Raw genomic sequence first — 21,112 nt, 5'->3', positions numbered from 1 at the left:
ATCCGTTAATTGGATCTCCACCATGTCAATGTTAGACATCAGAACGTATAGTGCATTAATATGATCCTATAGAATGTATCATGCTACCTGCATGCACATGCAGGTTTTTCTTAACCCCAGGTACCTAATACTGTGAACTTGAATATGAGTTAATACCTTAAATATGAATCAAGTGAAAGGAAATTATTAGTTCTTCACAATGTCCTTCTACGTTGTAGGTGAAAAGGAAACTATACCCTATTTCTGTGCACACTTTGAAGAACAACTGAAAATTTACAAGAAACAAGTATGTTTTAGGCTTGCACTTCTTTTATGAGTGTATTTATTACTAAAACTTAACTAGTGTGAATAGTTTAAAAATACTTTATAAACAATCTGAGTACTTTAAAATGACAATCAAAAATTAGAACTTTAGGTATAGCACTTGATTTTCTGAATTATACAGCAGTTTCCAGAAATAGTAATTAAACCCACCTTTTTGGTAATTTTTAAATTGGGCTTGTCAAATCAGCATAACCTGATCACTTGGGTTCCAAAACAAAAATGGGGAAAAATGGTGTCTGAAGAGAACCTTGTGTTAGATAAGCTAAGCACAATTATTTATAAATCTTATTTTTTTTACTGTTTCATGTTTTTGTAATTGGTTTTGTACATTCTCTTCTAGAGAGAGTGTAATTCTGCAAGTATCTTCACTAAGGCTACGTCTTCACTACGGGGTGGGGTGGGGCGGGTGGGTCGATTTAAGATACGCAAATTCAGCTACGCAAATAGTGTAGCTGAATTCGACATATCGGAGCTGACTTACCCCGCTGTGGGGACGGCGGCAAATCGACCTCCGCGGCTCCCCCGTCTACGGCGCTTACTCCTACCTCCACTGGTGGAGTAGAAGCGTCGATTCGGGGATCGATTGTTGCATTCCACCGAGACGCGATAATTCGATCCCCGAGAGATCGATTTCTACCCGCCGATTCAGGCGGGTAGTGTAGACCTGCCCTAAGATTACCAAACTATTAAATCATTTAATTTTTGAACAGGTTATTATTAACTTGGTGGATCAGACTGGACGAGAGAAGATTATTGGAGATGCTTACCTTAAACAAGTACTACTATACAACAATTCAAACCTTACTTATGTTTCCTTTGACTTCCATGAGCACTGGTAAGAAGACTTTTTCTAAAATGTCATCTTGTAGTATTTGCTAAAATGAGAGAAATGTTGTTGAGGGGAGGGGAAACCATTGTCTAATAGTGTGTGAAATGTATTGATTTTCACAAAGAGAGAGAGAGAGAGAGAAATATTGCTTCTTGTAAATGAAGGTAATATAACTTGGGTTTTTCATAGCTTAGCTTGCCATTGTTTTCTGCTGGACAGTTTTGGTGTTTCAAAAAGCATCATTAGTGTTTTGGTTGTTTGCTCCAATTCTTTTCTCTTTCCTCACAGTTTCTTCAACTAAACTTCATGCCACACCTGCCCCTTGTAATCTATCCTTCCCTGCTCTGTTCCTCTAACTCCGTTCCTTTCAGCGCCCCCTTACCCTTCCCTTTTCTTTCCATTTAGCTCATTCCCTCTGAACTAATCCACTCCTGAAAATCATGGAAATAACAGGACTGTTTTTGCCATCACATTGTTCACTCTGCCTTTGTGTTATAGAGTTCCCCGCACCCCTTGTCTGTATTGTCCATTTAAATTGTAAGTTCTTCAGGGCAGGAACGGTCTACTACATTGTACAGTGCCTAGCACAATGTGATCCTGTTCTTGGTTGGCCCTTAAACACCTCCATAATACCTATGATTAATAAAAGCTCCTCTGGTCCCCTTTTCTGGATCACATGGCTGGGGAAGGGCAGAGGGCACACAGGAGGATGTTAGATCCTATTATGATGTTGCTGGAGCAGATTGCCTACTACATTTCAGTACTGAGGCGGCTGCATTCTAGTGATGGGCAATATGATCTCTACATATATTGTCTGTCAGGCTTGTTGAGCACCCTCAGGATGAAAATAACATGAATGTAAAGATTTTATCACTTGTCACTTTTTTGTTTTGCTTTTGGTTCATGCTTTAGCACCATACTATAATTGCCCCCCAAATCCTCTCTCATGTATAGGTGAATGCATCAAAAGAGATTTCTTGAGAGGCTGGAGGGAAGATAGGCAATGCTACAATGTAGCTGTTTGAGTATATTTTAAATGGTTTAATTTGCAACTGACATTTGAAAAGATTTTCCTAAACTTTGTACATTGCCCGAGAACTGCTGTGAATAAATCCTGCTTCAAATTTAGCTAGATATCAGTTTATATTTGTCTGTACTTGACTTGTGGTGTTGCATCATTTTTCTAGTTGAAACTTAATTTACTTTTGTGAACTCTTTTTTTATTTTAGCAGAGGAATGAAGTTTGAAAATGTTCAAACATTAACTGATGCCATTCATGATATCATCCTTGATATGAAGTGGTGTTGGTAGGTATTAGCATGCTCAGGCTGGTATGCAATGTTTACAGAAAAATTTGAATGAAAGAGTAGGGGAAAAACTGTTTAAACAATATTTGTTTAGATGGATTTTTATGGCCTTACATTTCTCCAATGATTATCTTTTCCCTCCCGTCTTATCCTGTCTTGAACACTAGTTCCTGGTTAACTAATCAGCATCTTGGAGTCAGTGTTGTGACGTATTCTACTTATGGTTCTATCCTTTTAACAACAAAAGAATTCCCAATAACATTGTCCCTTCCCTGAGGTTCACTGTTGTTAATTTGGAAAAAAACTAAAGAAATTATGTATGAAATATCATGCATTTCCCCCACCCATAGAGCTCCAACCTTACCCTGAACAGCCAGTGAAAATCCTTGACCTCCAGCCAGGTATATTGGTTATATGTTTATGCATTTTGATATATGGTTGATGTGGCTTTCATGAATTACCTTGTATATGGTTCAGTACATTGTTTCGTATTGGTGTGTGTAAATAAATGAAGTGTGCTGTCAGATTGTCACTGGTGTCTGGGAGATGTTTTTCTGCAACACTTAAGAAATTTTGTGAATGATTGTCCTATATGTTAGTGATTGTTCTAAAGCTGGCATTGTTTTTATATAGACATTAAAGAATTAAATTTGTGTGCATGTACTAGAATATTGAACTTTTAGTGTAAATGGGCTTCCTTTCATGTTCAGGATAATGGTGGAGAAATGTGGGCAAAGGGGAATGGAGGGGGAGGTAGCTATTCTGAAAAGGGGGCTCATGTCAGCTAGTCTGACTTGGGTTTGCTGGTAGTTCTGAAAAATTGAAAGAAAAAAATTGGTTTGTCTCAAACAGAATCTGAAAATTCCAAAAAGTTTCGATGAATCAAAAAAGTGGATGAATTTCATTTTGGGTTGAATGAATTTCATTTTGGGTTGAATGAATTTCATTTTGGGTTGAATGAAACTTGCACTCTTTCACGTTAAAAGAAATAAAGGTCTAGAATGGGTGGATAGTGATGGTGCCGGTGCTCGCCTTCTAACTGTTAGCCGAATAGTTAGGAAACTCATCTGGCTTATGGGAGACGGGTTCTGTTCATCCTCTTTGTCTGATGTGCAGCAGGAATTTGAACATGGGTCTCCCCGTTGCAGGAGAGTGCCATAGCCAGTAGACTGTGGGATATTCTGGGGTGAATCTCCTGCTCTTTCCTATGTATAAAATACTTGAATAATCCATTGGGCTAGAGAGAAAAAGTGAGTGACGATAGCCTGGTAGTTAGGGCACACTTCTGTAATGTGAGAGACCCAACCAAGTTCAGGTTTCTGCTTCCACATCAGGCAGAGGGGAGAATTGGGTCTGGGTCTCCCACATCCCAGCCCTGGGCTAAAAGTTAAGGTGGACACCACTACTACCACCTCCTCTGACTGTTTTGTTTTATGAATGGTTCGTATGTTCTTCCCCCGACCCAAAGTTTTTGACAAATTTGCAGGAAGCTTCAGGTAGACAGAAACTGCATTTTTCAGCGAATAAACTATTTGTCTGAAAAACTTCACACAGTTCTAATGGAGTGTAGCTGGGATGTTTGAATGAAACTGAAATGAATATTCCATGGTTTAGTCTAGTAGAAACATGTTTTCTAACTTACATTTTCTATTTTATTTGCATGGACTGATCCGTTCTTTTAAGATCTCTCAATAAGCATTTTACCTCTTCTATTTTTTTGCCACCTTTGAAAGGGTTGATCAAGCTGGTGTGATTTGTAAACAAGAAGGAATTTTTCGTGTTAACTGTATGGACTGTCTGGATCGGACCAATGTAGTCCAGGCCGCTATTGCAAGAGTGGTCATGGAACAGCAGGCACGTATGACTTGTACATTTTAAAGTGCTAAATATCTTAGATATTTTTTTTTAATGAAAAGATTATCAGCATTGTTGTGAGTGAAAATAACCTAGAACTTGTTAAGTTAGGAAGGTAACGGGATCTTCTTGAAACTTGGGGGCATGTGCACATTCCCAATGTTTAAACGTCTGAATAGTTCTTGGATTGGGAGGCATGTCCTTAACATTTTCAGGAAAAGAGACTGGCATTAGGATCATCAGAACTATTATCTCAGTTTTATTGTGTAGATTTGTAGTTGTTCATTACTTCATAGGCAGTGACTATCACTGGTGTATACTTTTTTTCTTTTACAAAATTAGGAATAGGTAGAAAAATGAGTGGGTCCAGAGATGCACTTTAGTTTCAGGCACTTGAGAATAAAATATCTCATCGAACAGCATTTTAAGTGCTTGCTGTGCCTGAGAGCTCATTCTCCTTGACCATAGAGAAACAATCATTCTCCATCTTTCCAGGTATCCTAAACAGATAGTTGACAGATCATTCTCTTCTGGAATGAATCTGTCCCTTGCAGAGATGGCATTTCCAAATAGGAGGAGGAGGAGATGATTGAGGAGCTTTCTTATAGTTCAACAATCATCTGCTTCCTCCTTTGGAACCTCAACCTTGGTTATATCTTCAGCCTGAAGAGGATGTTAAGTAGATGATGGTGCATGTAGCCTTGAAAATTCAACATGCAGCGCAGGAAGAGGTGAAAAAGCTCTGTGATGTGCTTGAGTTAAAGGATAAAGGCAAGCTGGCCCTTTGTATAAATAATGAATTGATCTGACTATGAAAACAGGTGCTGCCAGTTTCCAATGTCATCTGCAGCAAGGAATCCTGATCATATGATTCTGGTTGTACAACAAGGATTGATTTGATTTTTTCCTTCTAGCATCTTGCCTCTGATTCTTGGACTCTTCTGTCTCCAAATAATCAAAGCAAGATAATCTTTCAAGAAATCTTAGGTTAGAATCCTGGGATATGTCTGCACTGCAGTTAAAAACCTGTAGTTGATCCATGCCAGTTAACTTTGGCTTGTGGAGCTTGGGCTAAGGGGCTGTTTAATTGTGGTGTAGCATTCGGGCTTGGGCTGGAGTGTGGGCTCTAGGACCCTGCAAGGTGGGAGGGTCCCAGAGTCAGGCTGCAGCCGTAGCCCTAACATCTACACTGCAATTAAACAGTCCCTTAGTCCGAGCCGCACGAGCCCGAGTCAGCTGGTGTGAGCCAGCTGTGGCTGTCTAATTGCAGTGTAGATATACTGCTTGAGATTGAGTTATAGAGTGGGGCCTTCTGCGATAACATTGGAACAGTAGATCTGTGACACTGTCCCCCCCCCCCCCCCATCCCACCCCGTGGTTAATATACTTTAGAATTGTTCTACGGTTGTTAGGCACGGTATGACTCCTACAGTACAGACCCGCAGAAGCACGGTATTCAGAGAACTCCAGTTGCCTGTAAACTTGTCACATTTCCCAGGAGCATATGACTCATTGTCTTTATGCTGGAAATTTGATAACACTTCTCAAATCAATAAAGAATTTTTAATACAAATTCTGTTCTTGTCCACAAATGACATTTTAGCATTTAGACTGTAAGAAAATAGTCTAAAGGAAAAAGTCACACTTGTGATTTAACCCAGCGAAGCTCATTGGAAAATAACCTAGAACTTGTTAAGTTATGAAGGTAACAGGATCTTCTGGAGCCTGGGAATGTGCATATGCCCCTAAATGTTTAAACTTCTGAATAGTTCTTGGATTGGGAGGCATGTCCTTAACATTTTCGGGAGAAGAGACTGACATTAGGGTCACCAGAACTATTATCTCAGTTGTTCTTTTTGAGGTGTGTTGCATATGTCCATTACATGACTCACCCTCCTTCCCCAACATGGGGTCTGGTGTGAAGGAACTGAAGGAAGGGCAGGGCAGTTCCACATTTTATACTCTCCTCTTCGAGCATGAGGAGCTTAAGGCTCAGGCATCAGTGCCCTATAGGTATCACTAGGGAAAACTCTGACACTAGCGCACAAGACATGCGCACACATAGTGTAATGGACATATGCATGCATCTCAAAGAACAAGTTACGAGTAAGTGAGTAACTATTCTTTTCTTCAAAATGTCAGAAAATGGCCTAAAACAAAATCCTCACCAGTACCAGAACTATCTTAATGGGTACTGGGCTGAAAAACAGCTCCTCTCTGAGACCATCTTTAGCCAACTAGCTTGAAATCTTAAAGCTTGCTTTGTTTTTCTTGCTTTTCTAGTTCCTTACTTTCTCATTAATGCTAAGTCAGTAGCTTCCACCTGGCTCAACAAATGCATTTCTTTTCCATGTGGCACCTGCTAATTACATTGGATTAGCAGTATTAGAATCAGCTGTTCCTTTGGTTCAGTGTAAGACCTCTATATAGAAGTGGTCTTTCTCCTTTGTGCCTTTTGGCTTTCCTCATGGCATGCTCAGAGGAGGAAAAACAAAAACTTGACCTATGGCTGGCTGCCTGGGGTAAAAATTAGGAGTTTTCTCTGCTTAGATCACTAAAAAATAAACCTGGTCATTTTTTGTGCTCAAAAAAATGTCACCTTTTGAAGACAAACCAAATAGAATGAATATTTGATATCTGCAAATATTTAAGGATAAATCCTAAAAATTAAGGATGTTGGTTTGTTTTTACAGTACACCTCTATCCTGATATAACGCTGTCCTCGGGAGCCAAAAAATCTTACCGTGTTATAGGTGAAACCGCGTTATATCGAACTTGCTTTGATCCGCTGGAGTGCGCAGCCCCGCCCCCCCCGGAGCACTGCTTTACCGTGTTATATTGGGTGGTGTTATATCGGGGTAGAGGTTTATAACCTTTGGCTCTGATTGTAAAATGAAATAACTAAGAAAATTTAGTAAATTGTGTTATTACTAAAATGTCTACCATATTACTTTTTTCTTTATTGAATGTATATAGTTTGAGAGTGAATGTCATTTTGACCTTATCCACTAATAAATGTGTCAAATTCCAGCTGAAAAAGTTGGGTGTGATGCCACCAGAACAGCCTTTGCCAATGAAATGCAACAGAATCTACCAGATAATGTGGGCAAACAATGGAGATTCCATAAGCAGACAGTATGCTGGAACAGCAGCTTTAAAGGTAAAAAAACCAACCAAACAAAAAAGAAACAAAACCCCAAAAATAACCCCTCCCCAAACCAGCCAAACAAAAACATAGTGTAATGCGTACCTTGTTAAGTTTCATGATCTGAATTATTATGCAATATGCAGTAGGAGTCATTTAGTTTATTGGTTTTAAAAGATGCACATAAAAATGACAGTAAAATCAGCTGAAGTGTGATTCCTTCTATACAATTCTTAGAGACCTGTGGACTCTTGGGGGATTTCTACAGAATGACATTAGACAATTGGATAAACACTTCTTGGACCCCTGGAGTGAATATTTAGTTTTGCCCAAATTGCCAGCATTCTTCAGCTCACGACACTGCTGTTGTTAAATAGTATGACTCTGTTTTAAAAAGAAAAGTGTAAGAATTGAATTAATATTGAAACTGAAAATCTGTTTTAACAACCTTTTGAGTTACATTTCAGCAGAATACATTCATAGTATTTCAAAACACATGTGCTGAAGAACTTGATAGACAGCAGATGATAGTCTGCCTTTCTAGCTACGGTGAGAAGAATCAACCAGCTATCATTAAATAACAGAAAAATAATCCATGAAGTATTTGTTTTTTAATGTTGTAGGTGAACTTGAAATGCTTTTTACCTGCCAGCACTAGAATTGAGGGTTCTATACTTCTCACAGCTGGTAGAGGCTGCTCCATTTATTTTTACAAGGGATCATTAAAGAGCTAAACAAATTGCTCTTAAGACACACAAACACTGGTGAAATCTTTCCAGTGCTCCCAGCCCCTGGTGTTGTGGGGCCTGTATGTTGTCAGCAGATTGCACTGTTATTAGCCAATCTCCTGTAATTGTACGCTCCTCAGGGTAGGAATGGTCTTTATTTTTGTTTGCTACAGCACTTTGTAGTCACTTAATAAATTAATAAGGCTGCCTGGCTAGAGCCTTCATTGAATAAACTATTGATTTGTTTTTTCCCTCCATCATATCTTTAATTTGTGCCTGTCAAGCAAATAGATTGGAGTACAAAGATTGGTTTGTTTTCAGTTAGTTTACACAAAGATGCTTGTATTTTGAGAGTCAAGTTATTCACCTGGAAACCAATTTAAGCAATCTTCCAATGGTTAAATTTCTTAGGATCCTAAAAATTAAATACTCTTGAAACATATTTTTCTTTAAAGATAACTGACCTGATTTTCAGAGGTGCAGCGCACCAGTAGTTCCTGTTGGCTTTGTGGGTGCACAGCAGCTCTGAAAATCAGGACAATTTTCTGCTAGGATCCTCTCATGAAGTAAGATCTAGGAGTGACACTGGCAAAACTCTTTGCTCTAAAGAATTTTAACTCCTGATGCTGCAGGCCCTAGACAAGTCAACTGCTTACTGAGGATCATGGTTATGAGGGCTGCTATTTGGAGGTAGATGACTGACTTAAAGGGCGCTTATTGTCCCTCCGTGCATGGTGCTTGGCTCATATTAACAATAGAAGCCAAAAGATTCTAAGCCTCACTTTGAGCAATGCCCCAAAAAAGAATCCTAGAATCATAGGACTGGAAGGTACCTCGAGAGGTCATCTAGTTCAGTCCCCTTCACTCATGGCAGGACTAAGTATTATCTAGACCATCCCTGACTGGTGTTTATCTAACCTGCTCTTAAAAATCTCCAATGATGGAGAATGGTGCACGTCAAACAAGCCTGAAGAATAGTGATGCCTTTATTGATTTTAATTAAAAAAAAAAAATCCTAGGTGACCTATCCTAATATTAACAGATAGAAATCAGTAGGCTGAATATTTATCCTTTCTTTTAGTCTCTCTTAAGACTTGAAACTTATTGTTGTGCATGTACAATCCATGCAATCTAAGTGCGACCTTGATTCATATTACTTTGAACTTGTGTCCGAGACATTTATTCTATGAATTGATAGAAATGATTTCTTGGTAGGTATAATTTATGTTAAAATGCTATGAACCTGGTTGTCAACAGCATTTTTTAAGATTCTCCAGATTCAAACATTCCTTGAACTATATTTGTAAATCTATTTTTATGTTTTGCAGGTAAAGGAAATACTCTTTCTATTATTCTCAATATCTTTATTTTGTATATACAGAATAGCAACTTAAATTTATTTACCTGAAATTTCACTCATTCAGTTATGCCGTATGTACACTAACCTCCAAAACGGCTTTTTGAGAACTGAGAGGATTGTTATTTAAATGCCACACACTTGGCTAATTAAATGTTCAAAGGAGTGTTTCTGTGTAACAGGGTGACTTCACAAGAACTGGCGAAAGGAAACTGGCAGGAGTAATGAAAGATGGAGTCAATTCTGCAAATAGATACTACTTGAATCGCTTCAGGGATGCTTATAGGCAAGCAGTCATAGGTAAGGGGAAAGTATAAATCTATTTTCAGCTGAATTATTGCACATTTGTCTGCTTTTGTGACTATGAAAATATCTTGTCTTCCTGTGACTTGTGCTTTCAAAAGGGTAAGCAAATACATGTTATCACAGTCTGTGTGTGACTTACACTTTATGCAACATGGCTTAAGTGCATTGTAGTAGATGCCAGTTCACTCAGTAGGATTATATGGCCATAACCTCATTTTGTCTAGGTGACTTAAGATGTACCAACAGTTTGACTTTATCCATTTATCCCGTTCGTACAATATAATTAGAATAAACTTTCGTCTTGGAAACTGTTTCTAGTAATTTTGTTTTTTAAGAAATGGTTATAGCTAAATTTTTCTGAGTAAAATAACCTTGTTGATACTTCATTGTATGATATTAAGACAAGCATATATTTAGGAGATGTTTAGGTACAGTCCTTCAGATCCACCATACAGTATAACCTCGATTTTTATACATACCAACCCTCCGAACAACCAGTTATACAAACCAGTTTTTTCAATGGGGGAAAAAATCACATAATTTAAGTGATGTCTGTAAAGAACAAGTCAATATCCTTTCACATTCTGATGCCTTCAGTACATTGGAAATCACTTTGCAGGGGTTTGGAGGACAAGAAGAAAGTGTCATATACCCTGTCTCCTGTAATTTTGAGATGTTTATGAACTTTATGAACTTCTTAAATTTATGAACTCCTCAGTCCCCAAATTAGCTTGTAAAATAAGGGTTCTACTGTATTGTAAACCCCCAAGTTTTGGAGCATAAAGCTTATTCAAAGCTGTACGCTCAGGTGTTGAGAGACTGCTTCTGTATGTATCTCTCTAGTTATTTATCTCATTTATATTTGTTCCTCATATTTATCGTCTATATTTGCTGTCTAGATTTGATGCAAGGTATCCCTGTGACTGAGGATCTTTATTCCATATTTACAAAAGAGAAAGAGCATGAAGCACTGCACAAGGAGACACTGAGAAGCCATCAGGAACTGATCAGCCAGCTATTGCAAAGTTACATGAAACTACTCTTACCAGATGATGAAAAATTCCATGGTGGATGGGCACTTATTGATTGTGACCCAAGGTGTGCAGAACAAGATTACAATTTATTGATTTTCTGTTGGTCATCTGCCAACATGGAGTCTGTCACAATTAATAAATAACCTGTTAAATTATTTAAATTTATTTGTAGCTTTGATAGTTGATACATCCATACTCTAAGCATGTTGCAAATGAAGACTTTTACAGAAAGTGACCATGTCCTCAGGTAATATGTGTATCCTACAAATCACTTTAAAATGTGATTTGTACTGAATGCAGAAGGGGAATAATGTGGTGACAATTTCTTAAATGTATTCTCTTAAGTACCCTTAAAATGGGTGCGTAATATAACTAGTTCTGGGAGACATCACCTGGCCATGTAGCCATTCTTAGGCCTGGTCTACACTGGGGCGGGATTGATCTAAGTGACGCAACTTCAGCTACGTGAATAATGTAGCTGAAGTTGATGTACTTAGATCTACTTACCATGGTAAGTCTATGGCTGATGCTCTCCCGTTGACTCTGCCTGCGCCTCTCGCCCTGGTGGAGTACCAGAATCGACGGGAGAGCGCTCAGCGGTCGATTTATCGCGTCTAGAGTAGATGCGATAAATTGACCCCCGCTGGATCGATCGCTGCCCGTCAATCCAGGGGGTAATGTAGACAAGCCCTAAGTCTGTTAGATTTTTAAGTGTGGCAGGCACCATAAAGCGAATTCTCAGCCATTTGTGGATATTGAGAGTAGGTATGTTACCCTTATCGCTTTCAAGCTGAGGTATGCTGCATACCTATAACTTGCAGTGTAATGGAGCTATATCTGATTAAGTGAATTTAAGATTTGTGAAAGCCTGGTGTTCTCTTGTTAACCACAGAGCAGGCACACAAGGACAGTAGGAGTGCAGACTTCCATTGTGCCAATGTGCCTCAAACTTGTTCAGGTGAGGTGACCTATAAATATAAAAGGGTGGTTCTGTCTCCTACTAGGTTAACCTTTAGCCTCTGAGACTGTCAGGAAAAAGTCAATTCAATTATGATACTTTTTTTTTTTTTTTGCTGTGAATAACTATCTCCTAGGAACTGAGCTGAGTCTACAAAAGAAATTAACTTTGGACTGTCATAGCTTTGTTAAAAAAAGCCATGAAACAGCAGTCTAACATTAATAAATATGTGGACATGACTTACTGCTGACCTCAAGGTGAAAGCTTCATATCCCCTTACCAATCCTTAGGAATGTCCAACACCTTCAGGTGGGAATGAACATTGCCTCTTCCACAAGCCCAGTTGCATGATCCTACCCAACCTCATTTGTAGCTTCAGCCAGGCAAATTTGTCTTGGTGTTATTGATGCACTTTATTTATATACCTCACAGAATATTTTGCTCTTCAAAATTATATTTGTATTGTGCTGGTGTATTTTTATTGAAAACTGTAACATGGACAGATATAAACACACAGCATATTATGTAGTAATTACATCTAGCCCATTCACAGTTATAATTACTTGAATTCCTTTTTTATTTTGGTATTGTGGTCATATCTTTTTCCATCTAAAACATAATGCCTATCAGTTGCGGCTGTATCACTAAACAATTGTGTATATTTGCCTACTTGTTTTATAGCCTCATTGATGCTACTCACAAAGATGTGGATGTTCTATTGCTGCTTTCGAACTCTTCCTACTATGTGGCGTAGTAAGTCACTGTTTTTTTCTTCATTCTTCATGTGCTGTATTCTGTTAATAAACATACCCTATTTATATGCAGAATCACTTTACTTTTAACAGCTTTGTGCTACACAATAATTGTTTTTAGCTGTGAGTAAATAGATAGCTAACTTTGGACATTGACTGTTTTCTCTGTCTAGTTATGATGATGAAGTTGACAAAGTAAATCAGTATCAAAGACTAAGCCTCGAAGCCTTGGAGAAAATAGAAATAGGTAAGAATTGAAAAAAACTACACTTCATTACATGCTGGCCCTGTTCCTTGAAGATACTCTCTTAGGTAGGGTTCCTTGTTGCCAAGTTTGGCAACTTGTTGCCAAACGATGCTATGAGTACAAAGGCTATTTCCTCACTGTACAGTAGGTATCTCTAGATGGGGTCACAGTTTCAGGGTAATTGCATCTATATATTCCCCCCCCTCCCTCACACCTTCCTGTGGTCCTCTCCAGAAATGCCGAGTCAGGTCTCCAGTCATCACCTGTCTCTGGGTAGGGGCCCTTGTCTTGCCTTCCTGATTGGGGGGGGGTTTAAGGCTGCACAATTCCTTGCCTTCACTGTGACGTCCCTAATAATCCAGTTTCACATTAATGTCTTGGATAATGGAGTGGAGAGTATGCTTATAAAATTTGTGGATAACAACAAGCTGGGTGGGGTTGCAAGCACTTAGAGGAGAGGATTAGAATTCAAAATGATCTGGACAAATTTGGAGAATTGATCTGAAATTAACTAGATGAAAATTCAATAATGACAAGTGCAAAGTACTTCACTTAGGAAGGAAAAATCAAATGCACAGCTACAAATAGGAATAACTAGCTAGGTGGTAATACTGCTGAAATGGATCTGGGGATCCAGCAGTGTGAATGAGTTAGCAGTGTGATGCAGTTGTGAAATACATTCTGGAGATTGATAGGAGTGTTGTATGTTGGACACAGGAATTGTCCCGCTCTACTCAGCACTGGTGAGGCCTCTGCTGGAGAACTGTGTCCAGCTCTGGGCACCACACTTTAGGAAAGGTGTGGACAAGTTGAAAAGAGAGTCCAGAGGAGGGCAACAAAAATGATAAGAGGTTTAGAAAACCAGACTTATGAGGAAAGGTTAAAAAAACTGGACATGTTTAGTCTTGAGAAAAGAAGGCTGAGAGGGGACTTAATAACAGTCTTCAGATATGTTAAGGGCTGTTATAAAGAAGACTATGATTAATTGTTCTCCATGTCCATTGAAGATAGAACAAGAAGTAATGGGCTTAATCTGCAGCCAGGAGGATCTAGATTAGATATTGGAAAAAAATTCTAATTATACCTCTACCTCGATATAACGCTGTCCTCGGGAGCCAAAAAATCTTACCACGTTATAGGTGAAACCGTGTTATATCGAACTTGTTTTAATCCGCCGGAGTGCGCAGCCCCCTACCCACAGAGCACTGCTTTACTGCGTTATATCAGAATTCGTGTTATATCGGGTCGCGTTATATCGGGGTAGAGGTGTATAAGGATAGTTAAGCTCTGGAATAGGCTTCTGCTGGAATAGAATCTCCATCAATGGAGGATTTTAAGAACAGGTTGGACAAACACCTGTTAGGAATGGTTTTGTTATTACTTAGGCCTTGGCTACACTTACCCGGTAGTTTGGCGGCGAGCGATCGAACTTCTGGGTTCGACTTATCGCGTCTAGTCTGGATGCGATAAGTCGAACCCGGAAGTGCTCGCCGTCGACTGCGGTACTCCAGCTCGGCGAGAGGAGTACCGCGGAGTCGACGGGGGAGCCTGCCTGCCGAGTGTGGACCAAGGTAAGTTCGAACTAAGGTACTTCGAACTTCAGCTACGTTATTCATGTAGCTGAAGTTGCGTACCTTAGTTCGAATTAGGGGGGTAGTGTAGACCTGGCCTTAGTCTTGCCTGGAGTGCAGGGGACTGGACTCTTGAGGTCCCTTCTGGCCCTCCATTTTTATGATTTTATAATCCCCGTCCCACAGTGTTACATAAAGCGTTAATACTCTTAACACAAAATGGTCCCCACAGATAATGCATGCAGTTGCAATATCTTTCAGATGATTTTTAAAACTTTCATGTAGTTAGGACTCTAGCAGAAGTTTGCTGTCTCGCTGGTGGTGTATAACCAGACTGAGCATCCGTTAAGTAGTTTTTCTCTTCCCTTTGCCCACCCTGGATTCTGTCAGATTACTTGCAGTACTATTTGAAAAGGAAAATGGCAATGTCTCCAGTACTGGTCAGGGTTTCAGATCATAACCTCTATGTTCCATACCCAGTATTCTCTGAGAACACATTTCAGATTCCTCTAAGTTTACAATAATAGTCAATTCCAGGGTATACCTCTCTCTGTTTCCAGTTAGCTCACATAATAATGCATAGTAGAAAAGGAACAATTTTTGAGTACATGGTTTTCAAAGGAACTTTATTGAAACAAATTTAAGTATTTGCTTAATTTTGTCAAATTATTTCAGCAATTAGATGTCTGAACCAAATCAAAAACAAAATATATTCTATGGTCAGTTGCATCACATGCTGAAAAGTTTCAAAGGTGTCATGGTCTGTTTTGAGAGGACTGCTTGATTAGATGCCTTTCTGCAGAGTTTTCAGGTTCATGTTTCTGCTCTTGTATTCTTTCTTTCATAAGGCCTGTGGTAAATAGCAGAGATACAATGGTTGCACTTCAAACAGTCTCTTCTGTTTTGAAAGATTTTAACAATTCAAGAGAGATTCCTTCTACTTAAAAGGGGAATATTGTTAAAATCATTTAGTTTTCTTTCAAAATGCTAGAAACTCTTTAAATGCATTCATTGTAATTGGTAGGGACTGCTCACAATTGGACATCTTCCAAAACTGTGCTCCATAGACCTATTATCCATTCAGCTTTTTATTGTTGTTCTTTTGCTTTTTGAAGTTGTTGGCTGAAAATGTAATCCTCGTCTCTAGTTAAGAGTTAGCCAGATTAGAGCGCCAAGTAAACAGTTATACGAGAATTTAGTTGGCTGCTAAAGGAAGTAATGTCTAAAGGACGGAATCCAGAGTTCTAGTTATGGATGCCACTAGCCTAAATGTTCTCTGTATTTTCACCATAGTTGCTGAAGTCTTTTTATATTGTTTCCCTGGAGAGAATGAAATCAGGAGGCATCGTGTAGTAGGATAGATTCAATCATCTTGACTTTAAGTCCTGTATTGTGCTCTTTTGCTTATTGTCATTTCATCGCTTCATCTTCAATGTGGAGGCAGATATACAATGTGAAGGAGATATATGAATGTTCTTTTGCACCAGTGACCTGGCCAGCAATCTCCTTCTTCATGAGGATGCTAGTTTCTCTTTATCGTGATTCTGAGTTTCCATTCTTTATATGAGCATATACTGTAATTTCTGTGAACTTTCATAGGCTCATATAATATGCACATCTCGGGAAGAACTTTTTCCAGAGCCTATTGTAAAATGTGGATCTGAAGAGTGAGATGGTTTGGGTTGAGACTCAATATTTGCAAGGTTTAATTCGAACTCTGGATAAAATGGCTTTGTTTTAGCCACATCTTTGCAAAGGCAGGGTTTAGTGTTGATGAACCACAATGCAATACGTTAAAATTTCTTACATTCTTACTGGAACCAGAGACATGTATTCTTAAAGTGCTTGTTTTTGCTGAGTGACTTGGGATAGGGTTAATTTTCTTTCTCTTCCCTTTCATTCTTGCTAGTATTTGTCCTAGAGATAATGTAGCTAATGGATATTAAGAAGAGAATTTGGTTCTAGGTGAAGATACTATCGGGAATAATTTTTCTGGTAGAATGATGGAAAAGCAGCAGGTTATCTCTATAGAAAACCTGCTGCTTTTCCATCATTCTACCAGAAAAATTATTCCAGATAGTATCTTCACCTAGAACCAAATTCTCTTCTTTATATCCCAGAGATAGAGTAGCTAATGGATATTTATAATATATATGCTGACAATTTTGCAATATTTGTTCCACTATTTCATGAAAGAACACTCCTTGCCCTCCCAAAAATGTGGATGTCTGGCTTATTTCTCAGGTCCTGAACCCACCCTTTTTGGAAAGCCCAAGTTCTCTTGCATGAGGTTGCATTATAAATACAATGAAACAAGTGGATATTTTCATACTCTCAGAGCTGTGATGCGCAACCCTGAAGAAGATGGAAAAGGTAACAAATATACATTTCCCATAACACATGATCATGTTCAATATACTAAAGCTTATCTTTTATATAACCCTTTTAATCTATCGATCTCAGACCAGTTCGCAAAGGAGGGTAAGTTTTTAATTATATTCCCATTTTACAGGTGGAAAGAGAATGTGTCTGACAGTGGTTCACTGTGTGGATACTAAATTGTGATGCCACCTCACTTACTAAAAAATGACAGGGTAAATTCAGATTTAGTTAGCTTAAAACAGCAATTTTCCTTCTAGGGTCTGGACAATGGCTGTCTGAGTTTGTTCTGCTATTCATGTTTAGGATAGGATGAATGTTAAACAAGGTCACTGATGCTGATGAGTATGGATTAAATCAGTGTAATCCATGACTAAAGTCCTTGGTATTTTGTTTAACTTGGTTAACAGAACACTTATCAGCCGAAAAATCTTACTTCCTACCCGTAACTCCAAATTTGATGTCAATGAGAATTAAAATAAATATCCGTGTCTGTCAATATAATCCATATACTTTCTCCCCTTCCCTCCCTCTCCCTATATTGAGTAGTTACAGTAAAGATTCCTTTCTGAATGCTTTTCTAACCTATCAGTACCAGGACATGGGAAGGGAAGAGGATCGTCTACTCCCACTTTGAGCTTTACATCAGGAAATCACAACTTTTGGGGTATAACAGTTTAAAAAAATTGAGAGATTTAACACATTTAATTAATTGACAAACTGCCTCTAAAATTAGATTTGCTAAAATGTGGGATTTTAAAAAGTTTATATTTAGGAGAATCTGACAGTCTGCTAACTGGATTTCAGACACCCTTCAGTGTATTGCAGAGATGCTGCGAATCACGAAGCAAGCTATGGGATTAGATGTGCCCATTATTGAGAAAAAGCTGGAAAGGTGAGTGTGGTTTTTTTTTTCTCTCTCCCTCCCCTCCTTCCCCCCCACCCTGAATCCTCAAAGCCACAATTTAAATAACTCTTTTTTTAGAGACACCAAGTTATTTCTGCATGGGATTCTCACAGCAACTGTGTCCCCATGTTAGCTACTGTGCAAAGAATGACCTGATTTCTATACTGCTCTCAGCACCTACACTCTGTAAACATTTATCTAAGGATAGAATTTAAAATAGTGTATGGGACTGATCAAAGCCCATGAAAGCCAATGGAAAGATTTCCAGTGATTCCAGTGGAGTTGGGGTCTGGCCTGGTTTGTACACATGCATATAGCATTATCACTTTAAAAGTGAGACCATCTTGGAAGCCATGAATCCTTGCTACACAAGGTCTTCTAAGATGGCAACCACTTTTCTTTTAAGGAAGATAAAAAGTTTAATATAAGACTGTGTGTTCATCTCTGATATCCCTTTTCAGGTGTCCTTTGTTATCTTATGTTTGAACACACGTGTGTACTGTCTTCATATAGGCTGTCTTTAAAATGAAAGCCCCTCTTGAAGCTGGTGCCATGCTGTTTGTTCCTTTAACAACTAAAAATAAGTAGTATTTTGCAACGTGTATTAAAACATAATTTGACTTTTCCCTTATTTTAATGCCCACTTGTCGGTACTAGAGTAGGAAAACTGCGTAGAGTAAGGCAGGCATGGTTCTGTTCCCTCTCCCAATATTCAGTGGTTCTGAAATGTGTTCAGTATTTTATATGCTACAAAACACAAGATAATATTAAAGGTAACCTTTATGGAACCACTCAATATGGGTTGAGGAAGAGTCCTACTTCACCTCAACAGACTGATGGGACATCTCTCATTGATGGTGAGGGACTGGACTTCACAAACTACAAAAGCTTGAAGGTACCTTCGAGTGACATGCTGAAATACTCTAAGGCATATGAGGGGCATTGAGTGCTATATTCCCCACTATTTAAAAAAAAAAGTGCCACATGACCATTAGACACAATGTTTGTATCTGACAATTTAAATTGAAATCTCGAAGAGCAATATCCTGGGAAGAAAACATTGCCCCACTGTGTTCTGCATGAAACTCCTGGGAGAGAGCTATAATCTGTTGAAACCTTCTAGAAGCTACTCTGCATGAATGAGGAGAAAGGTGTATGTGTGAAGCTAGACTGTCAGCATATGTGTGTTGCTATATTGATTGAAAAACTGCTTCTAAATTCAGCTCAATTTTACAGAAGTTTAATCTGATAAACAAGAAACAATTTATGCTTACTCAGATAGACTTTATTAAAAATGCTATTGGGAGAGAGGGAATGGACTCTTAAAATCAACTTCAGTATTTCTTCAAGGTGAATGATTTTTGTGTATGTGCTATTGGACTCTAAACTATCACTTAAGTGCTCTGTCAGTTTGATTTTTTTTCCCCTGGTGTCTGACATATCTAGAAGATTCATGTATCCAATCTCACTGCCCCAAGACATGTTAAGGGCAAGTATACAGAAGTTATAATTCACTGTCTCCTATCTATGAAAGAACTGTCAAAAATAATTAAGAACAGATATGGATATTGTATTAAAACAGCCAAGCTAAACAAGATAAACAGCTTTATTTTATAACTGATCGATGGATAGGATTAATTTAAATTTATTTCTAGGAAAGTCGATGCCTCTGAAGGCCAAGCAAAATAAACTTAAAACATAATTCATTAGAAAAGCAACATACTGTGTACCCAATAAACAATGGGAAAGTGTCTCTAAATTATCTCTGAAATATGGCTAATTGCTCCAGGCTGTTGATTCTGCCTTGCTTGCTACCCACAACAAACATAGTTGTGGTAAATGGTATTAGAAGAACGTGCAGATACATAATGAAGCAAGTATACACTCAAGCTTAGTGAAGGTGGCGATGCGACATCAAGTGTAGTTAAATCCGTGATTTTTTTTTATTTGGAAAAAGTTGATTTTACAGAATACCTAGAACCATTAAGAAGTTAAATGCAAGTGATTAACTTTGGAATAACCTGATGGAAGATATTTTAAAAGCACAAATCAGAAAATTCAAGACTATTTTCACAGCAGCCGTAACTGTTTCTCTTGCGCCTATGTAAAACTTTCATTACATAACCTTGTCTTTATCTCTGTCTTGCCACATTTGCTAGAGTTTCAGTTGCTATGGAGCCCGTAAGCTTTGAATGTCCTGTGAGTGTGTTTAGAGTTTTAGCTGTAGTGGAACAAACAGTCCTTGTAAATCATAGTTGTTATAAAAAGACAAAGGAGGGAAAAGACAAAGGATCATCTGAAATATTAAAAGCAAACAACAATTGAAATTGGGGGGCACAAAAGCCCATAGAGAGATTATTGAGATTCCCTTGGATCAACAAAAAAAGACGACTAGAAGGTAGAGATTTTGCAAGGGAACAATATCTTGCATATGGGAGAAAATGTATAGAGCCCTCAAGTGCCTGTGTGGTGTGTATTTCAGAGCAATTGATAATTGGTGGAATAATTTAGTATCCATATTTGATATTTTTGTCAAGTTTTCTTGATTACTGTTAGGAAGATCTGTATTAAAAATCCTGTTTTCAAAAGTTCATCTTCATTTATTGGTTTCTTCTCATCTGGTGTTGCAGCCTTGGTGTGCTACATCAGCATTGATTGCTGTCGAAATGACTACAAACTGTCCCAAAGAGGGGTGAGATTTCAGGTTTATCATAGAATCATAGAATATCAGGGTTGGAAGGGACCTCGGGAGGTCATTTAGTCCAACCCCCTCAACTAAATCATCCCTCAAAGCAGGACCAATCCCCAACTAAATCATCCCAGCCAGGGCTTCGTCAAGCCTGACCTTAAAAACCTCTAAGGAAGGAGATTCTACCACCTCCCTAGGTAACCCATTCCAGTGCTTCACCACCCTCCTAGTGAAAAAGTTTTTCCTAATATCCAACCTAAACCTCCCACACTGCAACTTGAGACCATTTCTCCTTGTTCTGTCATCTGGTACCACTGAGAACAGTCTAGATCCATCCTCTTTGGAACCCCCTTTCAGGTAGTTGAAAGCAGCTATCAAATTCCCCCTCATTCTTCTCTTCTGAAGACTAAACAATCCCAGTTCCCTCAGCTTCTCCTCATAAGTCATGTGCTCCAGCCCCCTAATCATTTTTGTTGCCCTCCGCTGGACTCTTTCCAATTTTTCCACATCCTTCTTGTAGTGTGGGGCTCAAAACTGGACATAGTACTCCAGATGAGGCCTCACCAATGCCAAATAGAGGGGAAAGATCATGTCCATAAATCTGCTGGCAATGGCCCAATTTATACAGCCCAAAATGCCATTAGCCTTCTTGGCAACAAGGGCACACTGTTGACTCATATCCAGCTTCTTGTCCACTGTAACCCCTAGGTCCTTTTCTGCAGAAC

The 21,112-nt window shown here is 38.7% G+C and overlaps 1 protein-coding gene across 9 annotated transcripts in view; it reads left to right on the top strand.

Annotated features, from left to right (window-relative positions):
• Window positions 1-21,112, top strand: part of INPP5F (inositol polyphosphate-5-phosphatase F) — a 99,207-nt gene that overhangs the window by 72,213 nt on the left and 5,882 nt on the right. For 5 of the 9 annotated variants that reach the window (XM_065552354.1, XM_065552356.1, XM_065552358.1 and 2 more), the window contains 11 exons: window positions 219-286; window positions 1,035-1,159; window positions 2,383-2,460; window positions 4,194-4,314; window positions 7,346-7,474; window positions 9,727-9,844; window positions 10,750-10,948; window positions 12,524-12,595; window positions 12,768-12,841; window positions 16,657-16,785; window positions 17,599-17,686. In XM_065552354.1, the coding sequence (XP_065408426.1) occupies window positions 219-286; window positions 1,035-1,159; window positions 2,383-2,460; window positions 4,194-4,314; window positions 7,346-7,474; window positions 9,727-9,844; window positions 10,750-10,948; window positions 12,524-12,595; window positions 12,768-12,841; window positions 16,657-16,785; window positions 17,599-17,686 (1,201 nt within the window). The other 4 variants (XR_010589316.1, XM_065552360.1, XM_065552359.1 and 1 more) reach the window with 4 other exon arrangements.

This window comes from Chrysemys picta, chromosome 7 (genome assembly GCF_011386835.1).
Source record: "Chrysemys picta bellii isolate R12L10 chromosome 7, ASM1138683v2, whole genome shotgun sequence".
Lineage (NCBI taxonomy): Eukaryota > Metazoa > Chordata > Testudines > Emydidae > Chrysemys > Chrysemys picta.
Note: the sequence above shows the minus strand (reverse complement) of the source record. Positions and strands in the feature narration are given on the sequence as shown.